Raw genomic sequence first — 16,933 nt, 5'->3', positions numbered from 1 at the left:
TTCCAATGTTTTGGTCAATCAGATGTCTGTGGGAGTTTATATCTGGAGTATAAACAGAATATTATTAATATTTTCATCCCTAGGCTAGTACACCTAGGCTAGTACATCAGTACTGCATAACCTTTCGTGGACTCCTATCTACTTCATCAGATGCATGGAGGTTTGTCCTGATTTATACAGGTGTGTGTAGATATATTTAGGTGGGTTTCTTTTGATCACCATGGCTAAAAGCAAACTGCTGTTGATCGTTCTCCCTGAGGTTGCCTGTTTTTAAAGCCACCTAAACGAGGGCCCATTATTCCACAATGAAGACAGTCAAATCCCTTTCCTGATTCAATAGATTTCTCTTCTCACTTTGCTAGTTTGCTACTGGTGGCACTGAAGTTTTCCTGTGGTGTTGGTGGCAAAACAGATTGGGCCACCCCTACTGAGCTCAATGGGATTTGCTCCTTTGTAAGTGTGAAGGGACGCGGGTGGCCCTATGGGTTAAACCACAGAGCCTAGGACTTGCTGATCAGAAGGTTGGCGGTTTGAATCCCAATGATGCGGTGAGCTCCTGTTGCTCTGTCCCAGCTCCTGCCAACCTAGCAGTTCGAAAGCACGTCAAAGTGCAAGTAGATAAATAGGTACCACTCCGGCGGGAAGGTAAACGGCGTTTCTGTGCACTGCTCTGATTCGCCAGAAGCAGCTTCGTCATGCTGGTCACATGACGTGGAAGCTGTATGCTGGCTCCCTTGGCCAATAAAGGGAGATGAGTGCCGCAACCCCAGAGTCGTCTGCGACTGGACCTAATGGTCAGGGGTCCCTTTACCTTTTCCTAAGTGTGAAGCATGGAGGTTGCTGTCTGGCTGCATCCCCACCACCTCCTCTCCAGTGCAGTGGATGGGGGGGGGGGGAGATGTCATCCAAGGCAGCTACCTCAGTGTGTTTTGTGGGCAGGCCAGCACTGGCTCTCACTCTCACGTGGACATGTGCATTCCCTCAGAAGGTGGTGGACTCTCCTTTACTCAAAGTTTTAAAGAAGTTGATGATGGCCACCTGTCATGGATGCTTTACTTGAGATTCCTGCATTGCGGGGGTTGGACTAGATGACCATCAGGGTCCCTTCCAACTCTACAGTTCTATGATTCCATAACTCTATGGAACCTCATGCTCTTTCCCTGGTCTCAGCATTGTAGCAAAGCCCCCCAGCAAGACTGCTAGAGAAAAGTCAAATAGCTCAGGGATTTAGCTCAGGCAAACCATGGTGCCTCCCCTTGCCTCTGTTTGTGTGGTGCGTGTTTAATGCCCTCTTGGCTCCCATCTCCCTTTCTGCCCCCCTTTCAAAGTTCTTTATTCAGGCTTCCCCCTCACCCCACCCATCTTACACCCCTCTAAGCTTTCCATAGGTTTCCTGAGCGTCTTTTGTCTAAACCTCTCTGGAAAAGTAAATATACCCTCCCACCCCCTCCAAAAATAAAATAAAATAAAATAACCCATACCAAGCCAAACCCTTATCCAGACTCGAGAGCACTGAAACGAAGTCAGATAAATTATGGCGAGCAAAGAAAATGACTTGATGGCCTTACCGCGACGCCAGATTCTCTTCTCTTTATTTAATGCTGCTTTAATGGTCTCATTTACATGCAGTGATCCCTTCTTTGCCTGGTTTTCTTTATTTTTTGGGGGGTGGGGAGAGGGAACGGCTTGTTTATTTGCAGGGGGCTGGGGGAGGGGGGAGCTCTTGCCCGTCTCCTTGTCGTTCCTAATTTCATGTTTCCTCCCACATCGACTCTAGTTTGGAATGGTGTCAGGCAGTCCTATTGGAAAATGCATTCTGGTGAGCTAAAGGGTGGTGGGCGTCTGACTTGAAGTACCGCTCAGAAAGGCTCAGCTCGACAGGGAGGAAGGATTCTGATGGCTCCCTGAGCCTTTCCTCATCCACAGACCCTGCATCTCCCCACCCCATCTTTCGGATTCTCTGCATCTCCATCACCACCGCCACCGCACCGGTCCTGCCAGTTGGATGCAAAGTTCACCAATGGAGCCAACGCAATTATGGGACGGCAGATGCGCAAAACCCGGGAGAGGATCCAGCCGCGGACGGGAAGGCATGTTAGCACAGCAGCCCCGGGTCTCCTTTGGCGCAAAGCGATTCGGGAACTGGGATTCCTCTATGCACCATCAGAGATGCAACTGGTTATTTAATTGAGGACATCGTATTTTATTTTATTTTTAAAGAATTCTCCAGATTATGCAAACACCCCTGGTTTGAACAAGCCCCCGGCAACACTTTTAAAGTCTTTTTAAAATATATGTATTTTCACACCAACACACAGGCAAGACGCTACTTCGGGCGGAATTCTATAAGGTAAGCAAGGTGATTTTTTAAAAATATTTTTTTTAAGTGCAAAGGGGGACAGCAGCAACCTCCATAGAAGTCAGTTGTGGGGTGGAAATCATTTTTCCCCTTTCCCTTCTAGACGAAAAGGGAAGAGGGTCCTAAGGTGCAGGAAGAAACTCGGAATCTCTGTGAAATATTGCTCCACGGCAACAGCCCCTCCAAAAAAAGAAAGGAAGAGGGTGACGGAAAAAGAAAGAAGGAAAGACGCCACAAAGATGCCAAATGCAGCGTGACAACCTCTCTGCTGCAGGGAGGGAGGAAGCAATGCATTGAAAAAATGGCGTGCGGCATAATTACCTCCGATCGCTAGTCGCTTGACACCCTGACACTAATTCGAGTCAAGCCACGCTGGGAGCATAGCGGAGGCTCTCTCCGGCTCTCCCCTGCCCTTTCCCAGAGAGAAAGAACATCGGATCCAGGTGTGACGCCCGCCTGGCGGGCAGATGGAGAGCGAAACAGGAAATGTTCAACTTTCCAGTATTAAAAGGCAGACATGAAAGAATCCATTTAGGAAGGAGCCCTTAGAAGAGAGGGCCAGAATTTCTTTGACGCTTGCCCTGGACCTGGATTGATTTTTCTTTCTTTCTTTCTTTCTACATCTCTCCCCGCTCCTCTCTCCCCACCCCGTCTCCCTGCGCCCCCTCTTTCTCCAGCATTCCCTCAGCAGATGGATTTTTGCCACTGCGGCTCAGCAGAGGGTGTCAGATCTTTCCGAGTGCACCAGGCTGGAAAGAGCAGAACCTCTTAGCAACTCCTGCCTTATGTGCGTGAATGAGTGAGTAACTGTGCAGCTCGGAAGACGGGAGAGGGGGGAGGAGAGAGCGAGCGCGCAGGGGAAGACAGGAGAAGCCGAGAGAGAGAGAGAGAGAGAGAGAGAGAGAGAGAGAGTGAACGCGAGGGAACGCGGTAAGGGGGAGAAATGGACAGACCAAAAACGCAGCGATTGCAGAATTTTTGCAGCGCCATTGGTTCGGCAGCCAGTCGTTAGGCTGGGGCGTGATTTCAGCACCAAGGGGGACTGGACAGCACCCAGAGTGGGGTCTCCTGGGCATCCAGCGGCGACGGCAGCAACAGCAGCAGGGATCCCGGAGGCCGGCTTTGCACGAGAGAGAAAAAAGCAAGGTCAGTCCGAAGCCAAAGCCATGCACACGGGCCGCTCCTGCCGCTGCGCTCCCGGCTCCTCCGCGCTCCTCCTGCCTATGCAGCGGCTGCTGCTGCCAATTGCTAGCCAGATCGTTCCTTAACGCCGAGGCGGCCGGAGATCGACTTCGCTTTCTTCTTCTTTGGGGGCGGGGGGCCCCCCTCTGAGGGTGGAGGTTATGAAGGGGGGTCTTCTACTTCCCCCCCTTCCTGTGCCTCGCAGTACGTGCCTGGATAGTTTGTGGATATGATCGCTGACTGGAGTCCGGGCTGTTGCAGTGTTTTGGGGGGGAGAGAGGGCTAAGAGGAGACCAGGCAGCGCCCCCCACATCCTCCGATTCTCTCCCCTCCCCATTTCATTCCTCCCTACCCAGCACTCTCTCTCTCTCTCTCTCTCTCTTTCTGTTTTTCTGGCTTTTGCCCCCTATCCTCCCCCTCCCCCTCTTTTTTTTTTGGCATCGGTTCGGACACTCCATGCCTGGAAGGAACTTGACGGCGTGAGAGGGGAGAATTTCCGCCTTGCCGTTTCCTCTGTGTGCTCCAGCTCGGGGATGACTCGCTCGGTTTAAAAATGCTGCTTTGGATTCTGCTGCTGGAGACGTCTCTTTGTTTCGCTGCCGGGAATGTTACAGGGGACGTTTGCAAAGAGAAGATCTGCTTGTGCACCGAGATCGAGGGCGACTTGCACGTCGACTGCGAGAAGAAAGGCTTCACCAGCCTGCAACGCTTCTCGGCCCCCACTTCCCAGTTCTACCATTTGTTCCTGCACGGCAATTCCCTCACTCGCCTTTTCCCCAATGAGTTCGCTAACTTTTACAATGCAGTCAGCTTGCACATGGAAAACAACGGCTTGCACGAGATCGTGCCGGGGGCTTTCCTGGGGCTGCAGCTGGTGAAGCGGCTGCACATCAACAACAACAAGATCAAATCGTTTCGCAAGCAGACCTTCCTGGGCTTGGACGATCTGGAATACCTCCAGGCTGATTTTAATTTATTGAGGGATATTGACCCGGGGGCCTTTCGGGACTTAAACAAGTTGGAGGTGCTGATTTTAAACGACAACCTCATCAGCGTTTTGCCTGCCAACGTGTTCCAGTACGTGCCCATCACCCACCTTGACCTGCGGGGCAACCGCCTGAAAACCTTGCCTTACGAGGACGTGCTGGAGCAGATCCCGGGCATTGCTGAGATTCTGCTGGAGGATAACCCTTGGGACTGCACGTGCGACCTGCTCTCGTTGAAAGAATGGCTGGAGAACATCCCCAAGAACGCCCTGATCGGCCGGGTGATTTGTGAAGCCCCTACGAGGTTGCAGGGCAAGGATCTAAACGAGACCACGGAGCAGGAGCTGTGCAGGAAAAACCGAGTGGATTCCAGCCTGGCTGCTCCTCCGGCGGAGGAGGAGACGTGCGATCCCGGGCCCATCCCGACCCCCTTTAAGATCCATGGCAAGGAAGACCCTGCCACCCCGGGCTCTGCTCCTCACGGGGGTACAAAGATCCCGGTGAACTGGCAGATTAAGACTAGACCTACGGCTGCCAGCTCGACCATCAACGTGAAAGGCAAGTCCTCCAGCAGCACACCTTGTCCTGCCACCTGCGTCTGCCACCAGATCCCAGGAGGATTCAAGGTGAATTGCAACGATGGCAACGTCAGCAGCCTGGTGGATCTGAAACCCAAGCCGTCCAGCGTGCACGAGCTCTTCTTGAGGGGCAACAAAATCCACACCATTCGAAAATCCCATTTTGTGGATTACCGCAAACTCAACCTGTTGGACTTGGGCAACAACAACATCGCCACCATGGAGAACAACACCTTCAAGAACCTTTTGGAGCTGGTGTGGCTCTACATGGACAATAATTATTTGGACACACTCTCCCGGGAGAAGTTCAATGGATTGCAGAACCTGGAATACCTAAACATGGAATTTAATGTCATCCAGCTCATCATGCCAGGGACATTTAATGCCATGCCCAAGCTGAGGGTTCTCATCTTGAATAACAACCTTCTGAGGTCCCTCCCTGTTGATGTCTTTGCTGGGGTCTCCCTCTCCAAACTCAGCATCCACAACAACTATTTCCCTTACCTGCCAGTGGCAGGGGTGCTGGACCAGCTCACCTCCATCACCCAAATAGACCTGCATGACAACCCATGGGACTGTAAGTGCCCCATTGTCCCTTTCAAACAGTGGGTGGAGATGTTGCGACCCAAGGTGATGATGAGTGACTTGAGATGTGAGACTCCAGAAGAATTCTTCAAGGAGGACTTTGAATCCCTCTCCAATGAGGCCATTTGCCCTCAACTCAAGGTCTTGCCCACCTTGACTTCCTCCCATAAGAACAGCACTGGCTTGGCCGAGACTGGGACACATTCCAACTCCTACCTGGAGACTAGCAGGGTCTCCATCTCGGTGCTGGTGCCTGGCCTTTTGCTGGTCTTCGTCACCTCTGCATTCACAGTGGTGGGCATGCTGGTCTTTATCTTGAGGAACCGGAAGCGCTCAAAGAGGAGGGATGCCAACTCCTCAGCCTCAGAGATCAACTCCTTACAGACAGTCTGCGACTCCTCCTACTGGCATAATGGACCCTACAATGCAGATGGAGCCCATCGAGTATACGACTGTGGCTCTCACTCCCTATCAGACTGAGACAACAGACTGGGGAAATACAAAAACAAAAAAAAACCATTAAAATTTTAAATCATATTATGGGCAATCAGTTCAAGTTCAGCAGCTAGCAACCTCAACTTCCCTCCGGTGGCTCAAAGCTCCCTTTTCCTGATCTGTGCATTGCTGTCTCGTCCGCTGATGTGAATGGACCACAACATGGGATGGGGCTTTGCCCACCTTAAAGCTACCTTCTGGTGAAAAAACAACTACCCACTCACTCACCAAACTGGGGAGAAATGCTGTGAGTGGAGGCCTGCTCCCCCCCCCTTTGGCCAAGCCTCCAACTTGAGGCTGTGCTTGGTGTAAAAAATGTGCACCGCAAAGCCAGTGGCAAGGAAAGAAAGATAGAAAGTTCCAGTCAAAGAGGATGGCTCGACTTAGGGGTTAAAGAGAGAGAGAGTAAATATGAATGCACTCTCCTGCAAGGTGACCTATGACCAGGTGGATCTATGGGCCCTGTGTGTGTATGTATGTGCTGGGGAGACGAGGGCTCCCCCTGGCGCCCTCCCCATTGCAAACAAAGCAAGAGTGTCCAGTTGCACGAAGGCATGAATGTATTGTAAATAAATGACTCTGATCTAAACAGACAAACAAACCCAAGTTGCTGCATGGTTCGCATGGATACAAACCACCCAGGGACGCTTCAGCCCCCAATGGAAGCAGCGTCCAGTTCACCTCGTCCTCCCTCTTACCTGATAAGTTCCATCATATCAAACTTTCTATATAAAAAAAAATACAGTATAATAAGAATAAAAAGTGCCATTTTGCCATTATTTTTGTGTGATTGCTAGGCAGTAGAGATCGTCCTTTTACTGTGAAACAAACAAGGAAAAAATGTAAAGATTTTATTTAAGACATGTTTGCATGGCTATACTCTCATGGGTTTCAGGTTTTGCGTTTGGGGGTGTAGGAAAATGAATTACTTTGTTGGGTGGATTTTCTCTCTGTTTGGGGGAGGGAGGAGGGGGCCAGTTTGCTTCTGGTTATTTTTGAGTTTCCTTTGGAAATTAACATCTCCAATAATGCCTTTCCATCTGAATGTAAAAAAAAAAAAAAAATAATACCCTCAGCATTTTCTCTGATGATTAAAAGTGTTAAACTATTTTTTAAAAAAACAAAGACATCCCAAGCAGTTAAGCATGTTCAATTAATGCCACTTGAGTGCTTAAGCTGCAAAGTTGAATGGGAGTAAGATTTTTTTTTTCCTGCTCTTGTAAATCACACTCTTAAAAACTGGAGGGAGAAAAAAACCTGAGCTGAGGAGAAAGCAAGCGAGACTTAATTAATTATATTCGAGGATTTTATAATGGCATATTTTTTCAGTATTAAAGTGAAAATGTTTTCAAAGCTCGAGTCATTCCAGTTTTTTTAAACCCCCCCCCCCCCACTATCACTTTCTGAACGCAAGTGGGATTCCCACCCTTTTCATTTTTAAAAAAGTTGGGGGGGGGGAATAAATGAAAAAAGCCTCTTTGCTTTCACTCCAGTGTGAAAGCTGCAGTGTGTTTCTCTCTGGTTCTTAACCATGTCAATTTCACTCGGCAATTCTTGCTGCCTCCCCCTTCCTCCCCCCTGCCTTGAATGCAGCACTGAAAACCTTTATTAATACTGGGGATGCCTTTGGTGCCAATACTGCTGCTGTGGCTGCACACTGCAGATAGACTAGGGAGGTGGGTGGGAATTTGATTTAATTGACTCTGCCTTAGATCTCTCTCATTAATACGATACGGTGACCAGGCTTCATTGGGCAGCAATTCTTTAAACCCGATGATTGGCAGGCTAGGATGCTGGTGGCAATTGGGCATCAGCATCTGTTAGGGATGGAGATGGGGGGGGCAGTTGAAACCGCCTCAAACTAATTAGTGGTGGAAATTCCTAACCCCAGCCCCTCTCCCTCCAGATCTGCACCTTTCAGACTTGTAATAAATCTCTCTCCTTTCTGCCATTCGACTTCAACTCCATCTACTTTGATTTCCCTTGCACAGTAGGCTGGCCCTTAACTAGATAATACAAGCAGAGGCAGAAAGCCCCCCTGCAAATCAATTGCAGCTTCCTAGCTGAAGTCCCAGTGGAGAAATGAAAGATTTCAGTCACGTTGCTCCTGGCTTTCTGCAGGCAGAGAATCCTTTTAAAGAGGAAAACACTGGAAGGGACTAAGCACAACTTCAGAAAGAACAGATGGGGAAGCTGCGTTTAAAAAGGCAAGAGAGGGGAAGAGAGGAAACACAAATCAGTAATAATGATATGTCCATTTTGTGCTTAGGTGGTTTGGGGGGGGGAAGATGAGAAAGACATAGAGAGGAGAAACAAGGTTCTCAAAACTGAGTTGGGGGGGGGACCTTCAGCTGAAGTGTACAAGGACCTTTGCAGAGGTGGGAACTCAATGATACACCTAGAGCATTTGGGAACTTCTTAAACTTTGTCTTGCTATTTCATATTGTTTGTATAACTTTTTGGTAATAAAAAAAATACCTGCTGCTTTGTACAAACTATGGCTACTTAAAAAGACCCTTCACAATTATTATTTTTTTATTGATCCAGAATATTCTGTGGGTGAGAGGGGTAAAAATAGTAATTAGTTGGCTTCAGTGAGTTGTTCCTTAAAAAAACAAATCTTCAGCAAACACTCCTTCCTCACCCCATCCAGAGATCAATTAAGCAGATTAAAAAAGAAATGTGTAAGAAACTATTTTATTAATGAAGAAATCATTTTCTTAATTTAAATATAGTCTCTATGGCTGTCTAGCAACCTTAGAGTTTTAGCAACCAAACCAACTATGAATATACAGCAGAGGTAGAAGTGGAGGTAAAAATAATAACACAGCTTATGGAGGGAAGTTCTTATAAGATCTAATCCATACAATTTTATGAACTATAAAACTTAACAGGGTACCAATTGCTTTGCAATGTTACATGACAACAGCATTACGTTGTATTTATCTCTTCCTCTTTTATGCCTAAAATGAAATGAAGCATCATAAGCACGGGTTCATCTCTTCTAATTATAAGTTAATTAAAAAAAACCCTACAGGTATAATGTATTTTAATCATCCTGTAGCATATGCTGACTATTTTCAGTAAAAAGTATGAATAACACCAAGTTATTATATAGATTATCAGCCGAAGAAAAATAGAGCTTTCTGTGGTTCAGAATCTGCTTGTTCTATAATTGACTTTTGAAGTTCTTACACTCTTTTTTAAGGGCACTTAAGTGAAACTCTAAATACCAAAACTCATGGGTGGCTAATTTGCAAAATGCCATAAATATTTTTTTTGGATTTTCTCAAGATGGTTTTTCTTTTCTTTTGCCATATATGGTCAACACATCTGTGGAACGTGTATAAAATTATAACAGGAGGCAGATATATGGAATAATTCCAGCAAATGAGTAATGAAGGGAGATATTTCAATAGATCTCATTCACATCAATTATTCAATCCCACAAAATGTTTTATTCATCCTGATAAAGTATAACTGCCTCCATAATATTTATGCAACTGGGAACATACGATATAAGTGCCACAACCTGATTAGTCATTTATGTATGCATACATGTTGCACAGTCTTTTGTGTTTCAACTGTTAAGAGCCACCATGAAGCTATAAATATTGTGTTTGCAATGTGAAGGATGCTGCTTCCAGTTGAATCAGTCTTCAATTCGTCAAACTTAAAAGAGATTTCAGTAATACCAGGTACAAAAGCAAGGAGGAAAAAGAGATTGCTTATTTACTTCCATAGCTTGAAACGGAGTGTTTTCTGTGATACTGTGAAGCTAAGAATAGGCCATAACTTCATCTGTTGCCATAGGAATGTATGCTTGAATGTATATGGGCATCTCACATGCGTATTTATTAGAAAGCTGAATGGAATTTATTCTGTGCAATGTTACAATTTGAATTGACTAAGATATGAATTAGAGGTTCCTTTTTGAGAAGAGCGCTGCTGTCCAAGCTTATTTCGGTGCATATCCTACATTCTTATTTTAGGGTTGCGTTCTGCTTATGGCAGCAGCATGATGGATGGGTTCTATATATTTGGTTGTGGAATGGACAACAATATGATCACATTGGAAACAGTTGAGCATGGGTGGTATTTGGAGCTTTATGATGAATGGATGGGGGAAAGGACACAGTGTGGAAGTAAAATATTGTGAATATGTTGTGTTTTAGGTATTGAAATAAATAGCTAACTTGAAAAGAAAAATCAGCACTGGCCAAACTCTTCTCCCAAACAAGAAATAAATCATCTTGTTTTCTTTAAACCTTGGTCCAGATAGACGTCATTAATGCCAAAATGCTTAATGAGAGCTCACCAAACTGAGCCTCATTGGTTAAAATACTGGCCGGCTGTTGCCATTCCATCTGACTAGTCTCTTTGATGAAGAAGCACCCTTGTGATTCATGTTAATTATATCAGCTTTCAGGACACTCTTCATTTTCAAGCAGTTCCCCAGTAGTGGTTTTACCTAGCCTGAACCATTTTGTTACATGTTCATAGAAGGAGAGAGGCCCTCACATAGGTGGGGCTTGCAGGGCCAGCTGGAATGCCAGTTTTACATGTAAACTTGGCCTTACAGTGAGATGTGGAATCTGTGGACCTCTGTATGTTATTGGACTCCAGCTCCTACTAGCCCTAGAAGCAAGGCCATTGGTCAAGGATGATGGGAGTTGTGGTCCAACAGCATTTGGAGGGCTACAGATCCCCAATCTTTGCCTTGGAGAAGACCCAGGCTAAATTCCTGTGCACAATATCACTTCAGGTTCAGTCTTCCTAGAAACCTCAAAACATCTAAGTTTGTTAATTTGTTTGGTCATCAGGCAAAGCAAGGATTTGCAAATCTGTGTCAAGTTTTGATATGGGACTAAGAGTGCAGTCTTAATGCACACATTGATGTTGTTGACTGGGGTGGTATGATCATGCTTAGTTGCGTCTTCACCCGCCTGCATCAGCAGAGAGATATGGCACCAGTTGCGGGCTCTTCCTAGGTGGGTGGAAAACTATCTCCCACCCTAGTTCTCTCAACAGTGGCAGAAGTAACAAATTTGCAAAATGTGACATTTTTGGTTGGGGTGTTGGCAGATTTGGATCCAAATGATCCAAAACTCTGTCTGTTTGGATTTTCCAAAGGAGGACCTCATCTACAGGAGCTGGTATACTGAAAAATTGGAAGAAACTTCCTCTACCTCCTGCCCTGGCTAGGGCAAGCTTGCAGGACCCGCAGCGTAGCAGTAGATCCACCACATCATTCTCCCTGACCCTACTTCAGTAGCTTCCTCCACCCAGTTTCCCAGGGTGTTTCAGTAGTTACCTTCAAAGGCATGAGGAGTCAATGTGGTGCCCACCAGATATTGCTGAATCATAACTCCCATCATCCTGGACCATTGGTTGTGGTATTTGGGGCTGATGGGAATCGTAGTCCAACAACATTTGGAGGGTACCATGTTGGTTATCCAACCTGGAATAGCTTTTCCCTCCCTTATCTCTTCAATTAATCTTCCTTCTGTCTGAGAGTCAGAATTGGGTTTAATGGACTCAGTCTGATGACCAGGCTTTTCTTATATTCCCTCTGCTCAGCATAAGAACTGGATCAGCTGAAATGGGGCATGTGGCCTACAATATTATGATGAGAAAGGATGAAGGATGGTCAAGCTGCCATTTGCTACAGTTATTGTTTTATGTCTTGAGAATGCAGTAGCAGCAGCCAGACATGAGATGCAATGCTGATCCTCAGGCTGTTCTATGCCGTCCTCCCCTCAGCCCCCACCCCCAAGTATATGCAACAAGCAATCATGTTTGATTTTCTCAATTTATTGCCAAAGCAGGGACCACTATCATCAGTGGATCTTATACTTTCAGCTCTGTCTGTGGAATCTCAGAGATTAGGCGGTAGTAATCTTATTCCCAATGTGATCACCTGCTGACCTTTAAAGCCCTAAACGGCCTCGGTCCAGTATACCTGAAGGAGCGTCCCCACCTCCATCGTTCTGCCTGGACACTGAAGTCCAGCGCCGAGGGCCTTCTGGCGGTTCCCTCGCTACGAGAAGCCAAGTTACAGGGAACCAGGGAGAGGGCCTTCTCGGTAGTGGCACCCGCCCTGTGGAATGCCCTCCCACCAGATGTCAAAGAGAAAAATAACTACCAAACTTTTAGAAGACATCTGAAGGCAGCCCTGTTTAGGGAAGCTTTTAATGTTTAATAGATTATTGTATTTTAGTGTTCTGTTGGAAGCTGCCCAGAGTGGCTGGGGAAACCCAGCCAGATGGGTGGCGTATAAATAATAAATTATTATTATTATTATATTATTATTATTACTGGGAAGCATGGATCAGCCAGAATGCTCAAAACCTGGAAAGGAATCACATTGAGGCACAACTTGTGTGAAACGGAGCCTTCATATGTGGCCTATATAAGTAGCTAGGATGACCTATGTATATGATTTTGGGCGCTATGGGTGCTCCATATGTAGGCCCAATCCATATGGTGCCAATTCAGGTTGCCTAATTGATGAACTAGTCATATCCTATTTGGAGAAGGGCCACCGTTTAGTGGTAGAGCATCCTAGGTTCAGTCTTTGGCACCACCAGGTAGGACTGGGAATGTATGTTGTCTGAAACTCTGGAGAGCCATGTCGAGTCAAAGTGGATATTACTGAGCAAAATGAACCAATGGTCTGGCTTGGTCTAAAGTAGTCTCCTATGTTTCTACTGCTGTTTTATCTAACATTAAAATAAAAGGGACTTAAAACTTTGCTTACATTGGGCCTCTTCCAACTAACAGTTGTACTAGCCTACGCCAGTTCAATGAGTCCCACTGGTGCAACTGGGCTGTTCTTTCCTCTCCACCCCCTGTGCCCTCTGTGCTCCCTCCAATCAGCTCTGTGGGCTTGGGAGAACCCCCCAGAACAGTGTATAGGGCTGGAGAGGGGAGATTCTTCAATCTGGCAAGCAGAACAATTGTAATAGTGCAACATTTAATTCCACCCTCTATATTCAGGGTGGCTGGGAAGTTCTTCATCCATTTGTGTACCATTTATTTGAGCCTCAAGATGTTTATGGGCAGCTGTAAACCAGCTCAGTTCAAACTGCAACCTTCCATTTATGCTGTTTCCTCATGAAAAGAGTGGCTCCATCAGTAGTGTAAGCCTTGAATGAGTGGCACTTGTCCATGTTATGGACTTATCACAGTGGAGCAGAGCAGTTATATATGCTGACAATTCTTTGCTCAAAGTTGGTCCCTTTGAGAGGCTAATACAGTGCTCTAGGCTAAACTGTGCTAGGTCTAGCATCAACACTGATTCTAAATAGCTCACTATTTCTCTTCTAACAAGTGGATAAAATAAAAGTGCCTGCGAGGGGGGAAATGTGCTAAAAAGGTGGTAGCATAGTACACTTCTTATATAAGATATCCGCAATACCTTTATTAGGGACAATCAAAATGTCACAAAATAATGGAAAGCTTTCATGTTCTCCAGAAGTCTTCATGAGGCAAAATGTTTTGCAAAGCAGAGAATGGGGAGAAGAAGAAGAATAACAAATGGGAGGGGCTTTAATAGCACAGTCACTTACTAGGGAATAAGCTGTACTGAGCTCAATGGGACTTAGTTCTGGGCAGATGTGTACAGGATTGTGCTGCAAGATCCCATGGAGTTCCAATTCTCCTTTGCTTCTCCCAGTGTGCCCACTGTGCTCTCCTCAAATGAGCTATGGAGGGTCGGGGAAAACTGAAGAGCAGATTTAGGCTGTGCACATGGACTGTGTGAGAGAAGGGAGTGGTAGTTCTGTTGCACAGCCAAAATTCACTAGTGGAAGCAGTTCACTGGATTCTGCATTCAGTCAGTCTCATTGAACTCAATAGAATGTGTATAGGGGTTTACTATAAAGTTGCCTTTGACATTTGACATATGGAGTGCTGGGATTCATGTCCCAATGTCCCGGTTAGCTTGATTCAAAGCATTGGGTGCTATCTGGGTTTTGAAGCATTTTGTTTATATACCAAGGTGGATAACTTGGAGCATTGGTGTTCCACTTCTGACATACCATGGGCAGGGTCATTGTGGTTGCTATGGAACTGGATTTGAATCTGGTGAATCAGTGATAAATGCTGGATTAAATTCTGGCTTGCAAGCTGAGTCTGACCATTATTTTTCTCCTGCCATTGTATGCTATTATGCACTAACAGTGCACTGCTATGTGCAGCATCCATGTGTGGTAATGGGTAGAGTTGCCTAGGTCAGGAAGAGGAAACCTTTGACCCTCCAAAATTTGTTGGACTACAACTTCCATCATCGATGGCCATTGGCCATGCTGGGTGGAGCTAGGGTTGATGGAAATGGGAGTCCAACCACATTTAAAGAGCCACAGCTTCCCCATCTCTGACCTAGGGAGACCTGGTGTTCAAATTCAAGCTCACTGTTGAGGATCACTGGGTTCAGTCATTGCCTTTTAGCTGAAGCCAGCTCACTGTGAGAAAGGGAGCGGATACAAATAAGGTTAGTAAATGAACCTTCTGGATCCCAGCAGGGGGGAAGCCACCAGAGATTTGATTTGCGCTGGATAAGCAGTGGAAGGAGAAAGGATTCATGCTGAGTGTAACGTGAGAAAATGTGCTGCTTTGTAATATGTGAAATGGTCTCATAAGGCAGTTCCATAGATCTAAATCAGAGCCTGTTTTCATAAATGATGCTAAGGATGGGTATTTTTGGTATGAGATGCATTACTTCTGAATGCTTTCAATGCAGCTGAGTGAGCAGAAGGGAGTCACTTGGAAATAATAAAAAGGAAATGTTCATTCTAGCCACTTTAAGATTTTCAGTCAAATTATAAATATGAAAAATGCACTGGGGTGTGGGGGAGAATTTAGGCATCATTGTGTCCATAGCCGCAGGACAAGAAAAGACTTGATCTCACTTGTCTCTGAGTAAATTGGGAGTTTCATAGGACAGAGTTCCCTGCTGGGCATGGAAGTCCACAAAAATTAAACAGTCCTGTACCTAACTAGTGACCAAGAGCCCAGTGACTAACCCTCACCAGACTTGTTGGATCAGAGCAGACCTATACACGGGGTCTGGGGATAAACAGATTGTTAGATGCTCGTAGGTATAGCAGAAGAGGATTGGCAATCACATGAGCATATGTGGCCTACAGGACCATCTTAGCAGGGGAGACATAGCCACTAGGTGTAGCTTCCTTGCACCCTGCCATCTATGGACTGGATTTTGGGAAGGATTTCAGGTAGATGTTTTGATAAGATTCTAGGTTAGGTATTTGGCTTCTCCAGAGAAATAGTGTCTAGTAACTGTGCTGAGAAAGATCTTTGTTTGGGGCACTGAAGAATCACTGCTGGTGCCAGTTATCATTCATTAACCTGCTCAGTGGACCAATGGTCTGAATAAATATACAAGGCAACTTCATATGCTCACTCACTGCATTGCACCAAGACAGTGAATTAGATTTCATCTCATGTGTTGATTATTATCTTATTGTGTAGCTTTGATTCAGCTCTTGTTCAAGGAACCCTCCTACTTTTTACAATTTAAAAAAATGCTTCCGTCACTGAGATGAAAAATCCAGAATCTATGTGTGAACAACTCATATACGAAAGCTGTAACTTCAGGCACATAATTTTGCTGCTTTCAGTAAGAATTTGGATATGTGGAAATGTTGTGTCAACAGCAAGGAATTTGTGATGATAGCCGATAATGAAAAGGATTCGGTTTCCATTTCGGCTGTATTAACGTTGTAGCAGCTTGTCAGAATTGTAGAACAAACCTCTTATTACACATTGGCCAGCCATACAGAGGGGGGAAAGATGATATGCCAACATCTTCAACAGTCAATTTCTGAAGATGTGAAAAGTGGCGTTGAAATTTGGAGGGGCTAAAGCAGAAAGTATTGGTAAGGATCCTGATAATATTTAGTAGGAATATAAGAGCCCATCTGAATGGACCAATGCTGCATCTAGCCCAGTATCCCACAGTGTCTAGCAAGAAATTGCTGGGATGCTCGCAAGCAGCACTCCTTCTCATTGCCCTTAGCATCTGGTTTTCAGGATCACCATTTCTTTTTCGTTCTTTATACATTTCTTTCTTTCTTTATACATTTTCTACATTTCCGTAACAGTTTGCAACTATAAAAAAACAGTCTACATGAAAATTCACCGTTATTTTAGTGCAAATTTCAATTGCTGTGTGTGCGTCAGAAAAGTGCAAATTTCAAAGGATGGTTGTGTTTCGGTTCACATATTGTTTAGTAGAATGTGAATTAGGCAGGTTCAATGATTGAAGCGTGAGCTGAATCAAATTTCAACCCCTTCCTTATCAGCAGACCCACTCTAATTAATGGTTCCAAATTAACCATGTCCATTCATTTTAGTGGATTTGCTTTATGACTAACATTGGATACAACCCACTGCCTCTTAACAGTGGCGTAGTGGAGAGGGAACACAGGGGTCAGGGATGGCCCAATACATTTTGGCACCTGAGACAAAGTGCCCCACTGCCCCCCTTGTGCTGGGGGGAGGCAGCATGAATCCTTGCAAAGCCTTGTCATTTTGCAGGGAGTGGGCAAACTCCTCAAGAGTTTTCTGAATGTCCCCCCTCACCAAATTTAGGCGAGAGAGAGAGAGGTGTTCCATAAGACTTTGCTGCTGGTTCCTTCCTCCCTAGGGACAGAGGAAACCAGTAGCTAGTTATGTGTTCCTTCTCCAGTGGTGGCAAAAATGTTGAGGTGGGAACCTGTGGGGAT

General features: G+C 45.7%; 1 protein-coding gene across 1 annotated transcript; it reads left to right on the top strand.

Moving 5' to 3' along the window:
- Positions 1 to 1,734: 1,734 nt before the first annotated feature.
- SLITRK1 (SLIT and NTRK like family member 1) lies at positions 1,735 to 8,464 on the top strand. Its single transcript, XM_028728283.2, has 2 exons — positions 1,735 to 2,350; positions 3,037 to 8,464. Exon 2 carries the CDS (start codon positions 4,095 to 4,097, stop codon positions 6,168 to 6,170), a length of 2,076 nt encoding a protein of 691 aa, XP_028584116.1. The 5' UTR covers positions 1,735 to 2,350; positions 3,037 to 4,094; the 3' UTR covers positions 6,171 to 8,464.
- Positions 8,465 to 16,933: the final 8,469 nt, after the last annotated feature.

Source organism: Podarcis muralis, chromosome 4, assembly GCF_964188315.1.
Source record: "Podarcis muralis chromosome 4, rPodMur119.hap1.1, whole genome shotgun sequence".
NCBI lineage: Eukaryota > Metazoa > Chordata > Lepidosauria > Squamata > Lacertidae > Podarcis > Podarcis muralis.
This window is presented reverse-complemented; position numbering and strand designations above follow the sequence as displayed.

What these genes read in the sequence shown, in the direction of transcription:
- SLITRK1 (XM_028728283.2), top strand. Translation starts at nt 4,095, where the DNA reads ATGCTGCTTTGGATTCTGCTGCTGGAGACGTCTCTTTGTTTCGCTGCC.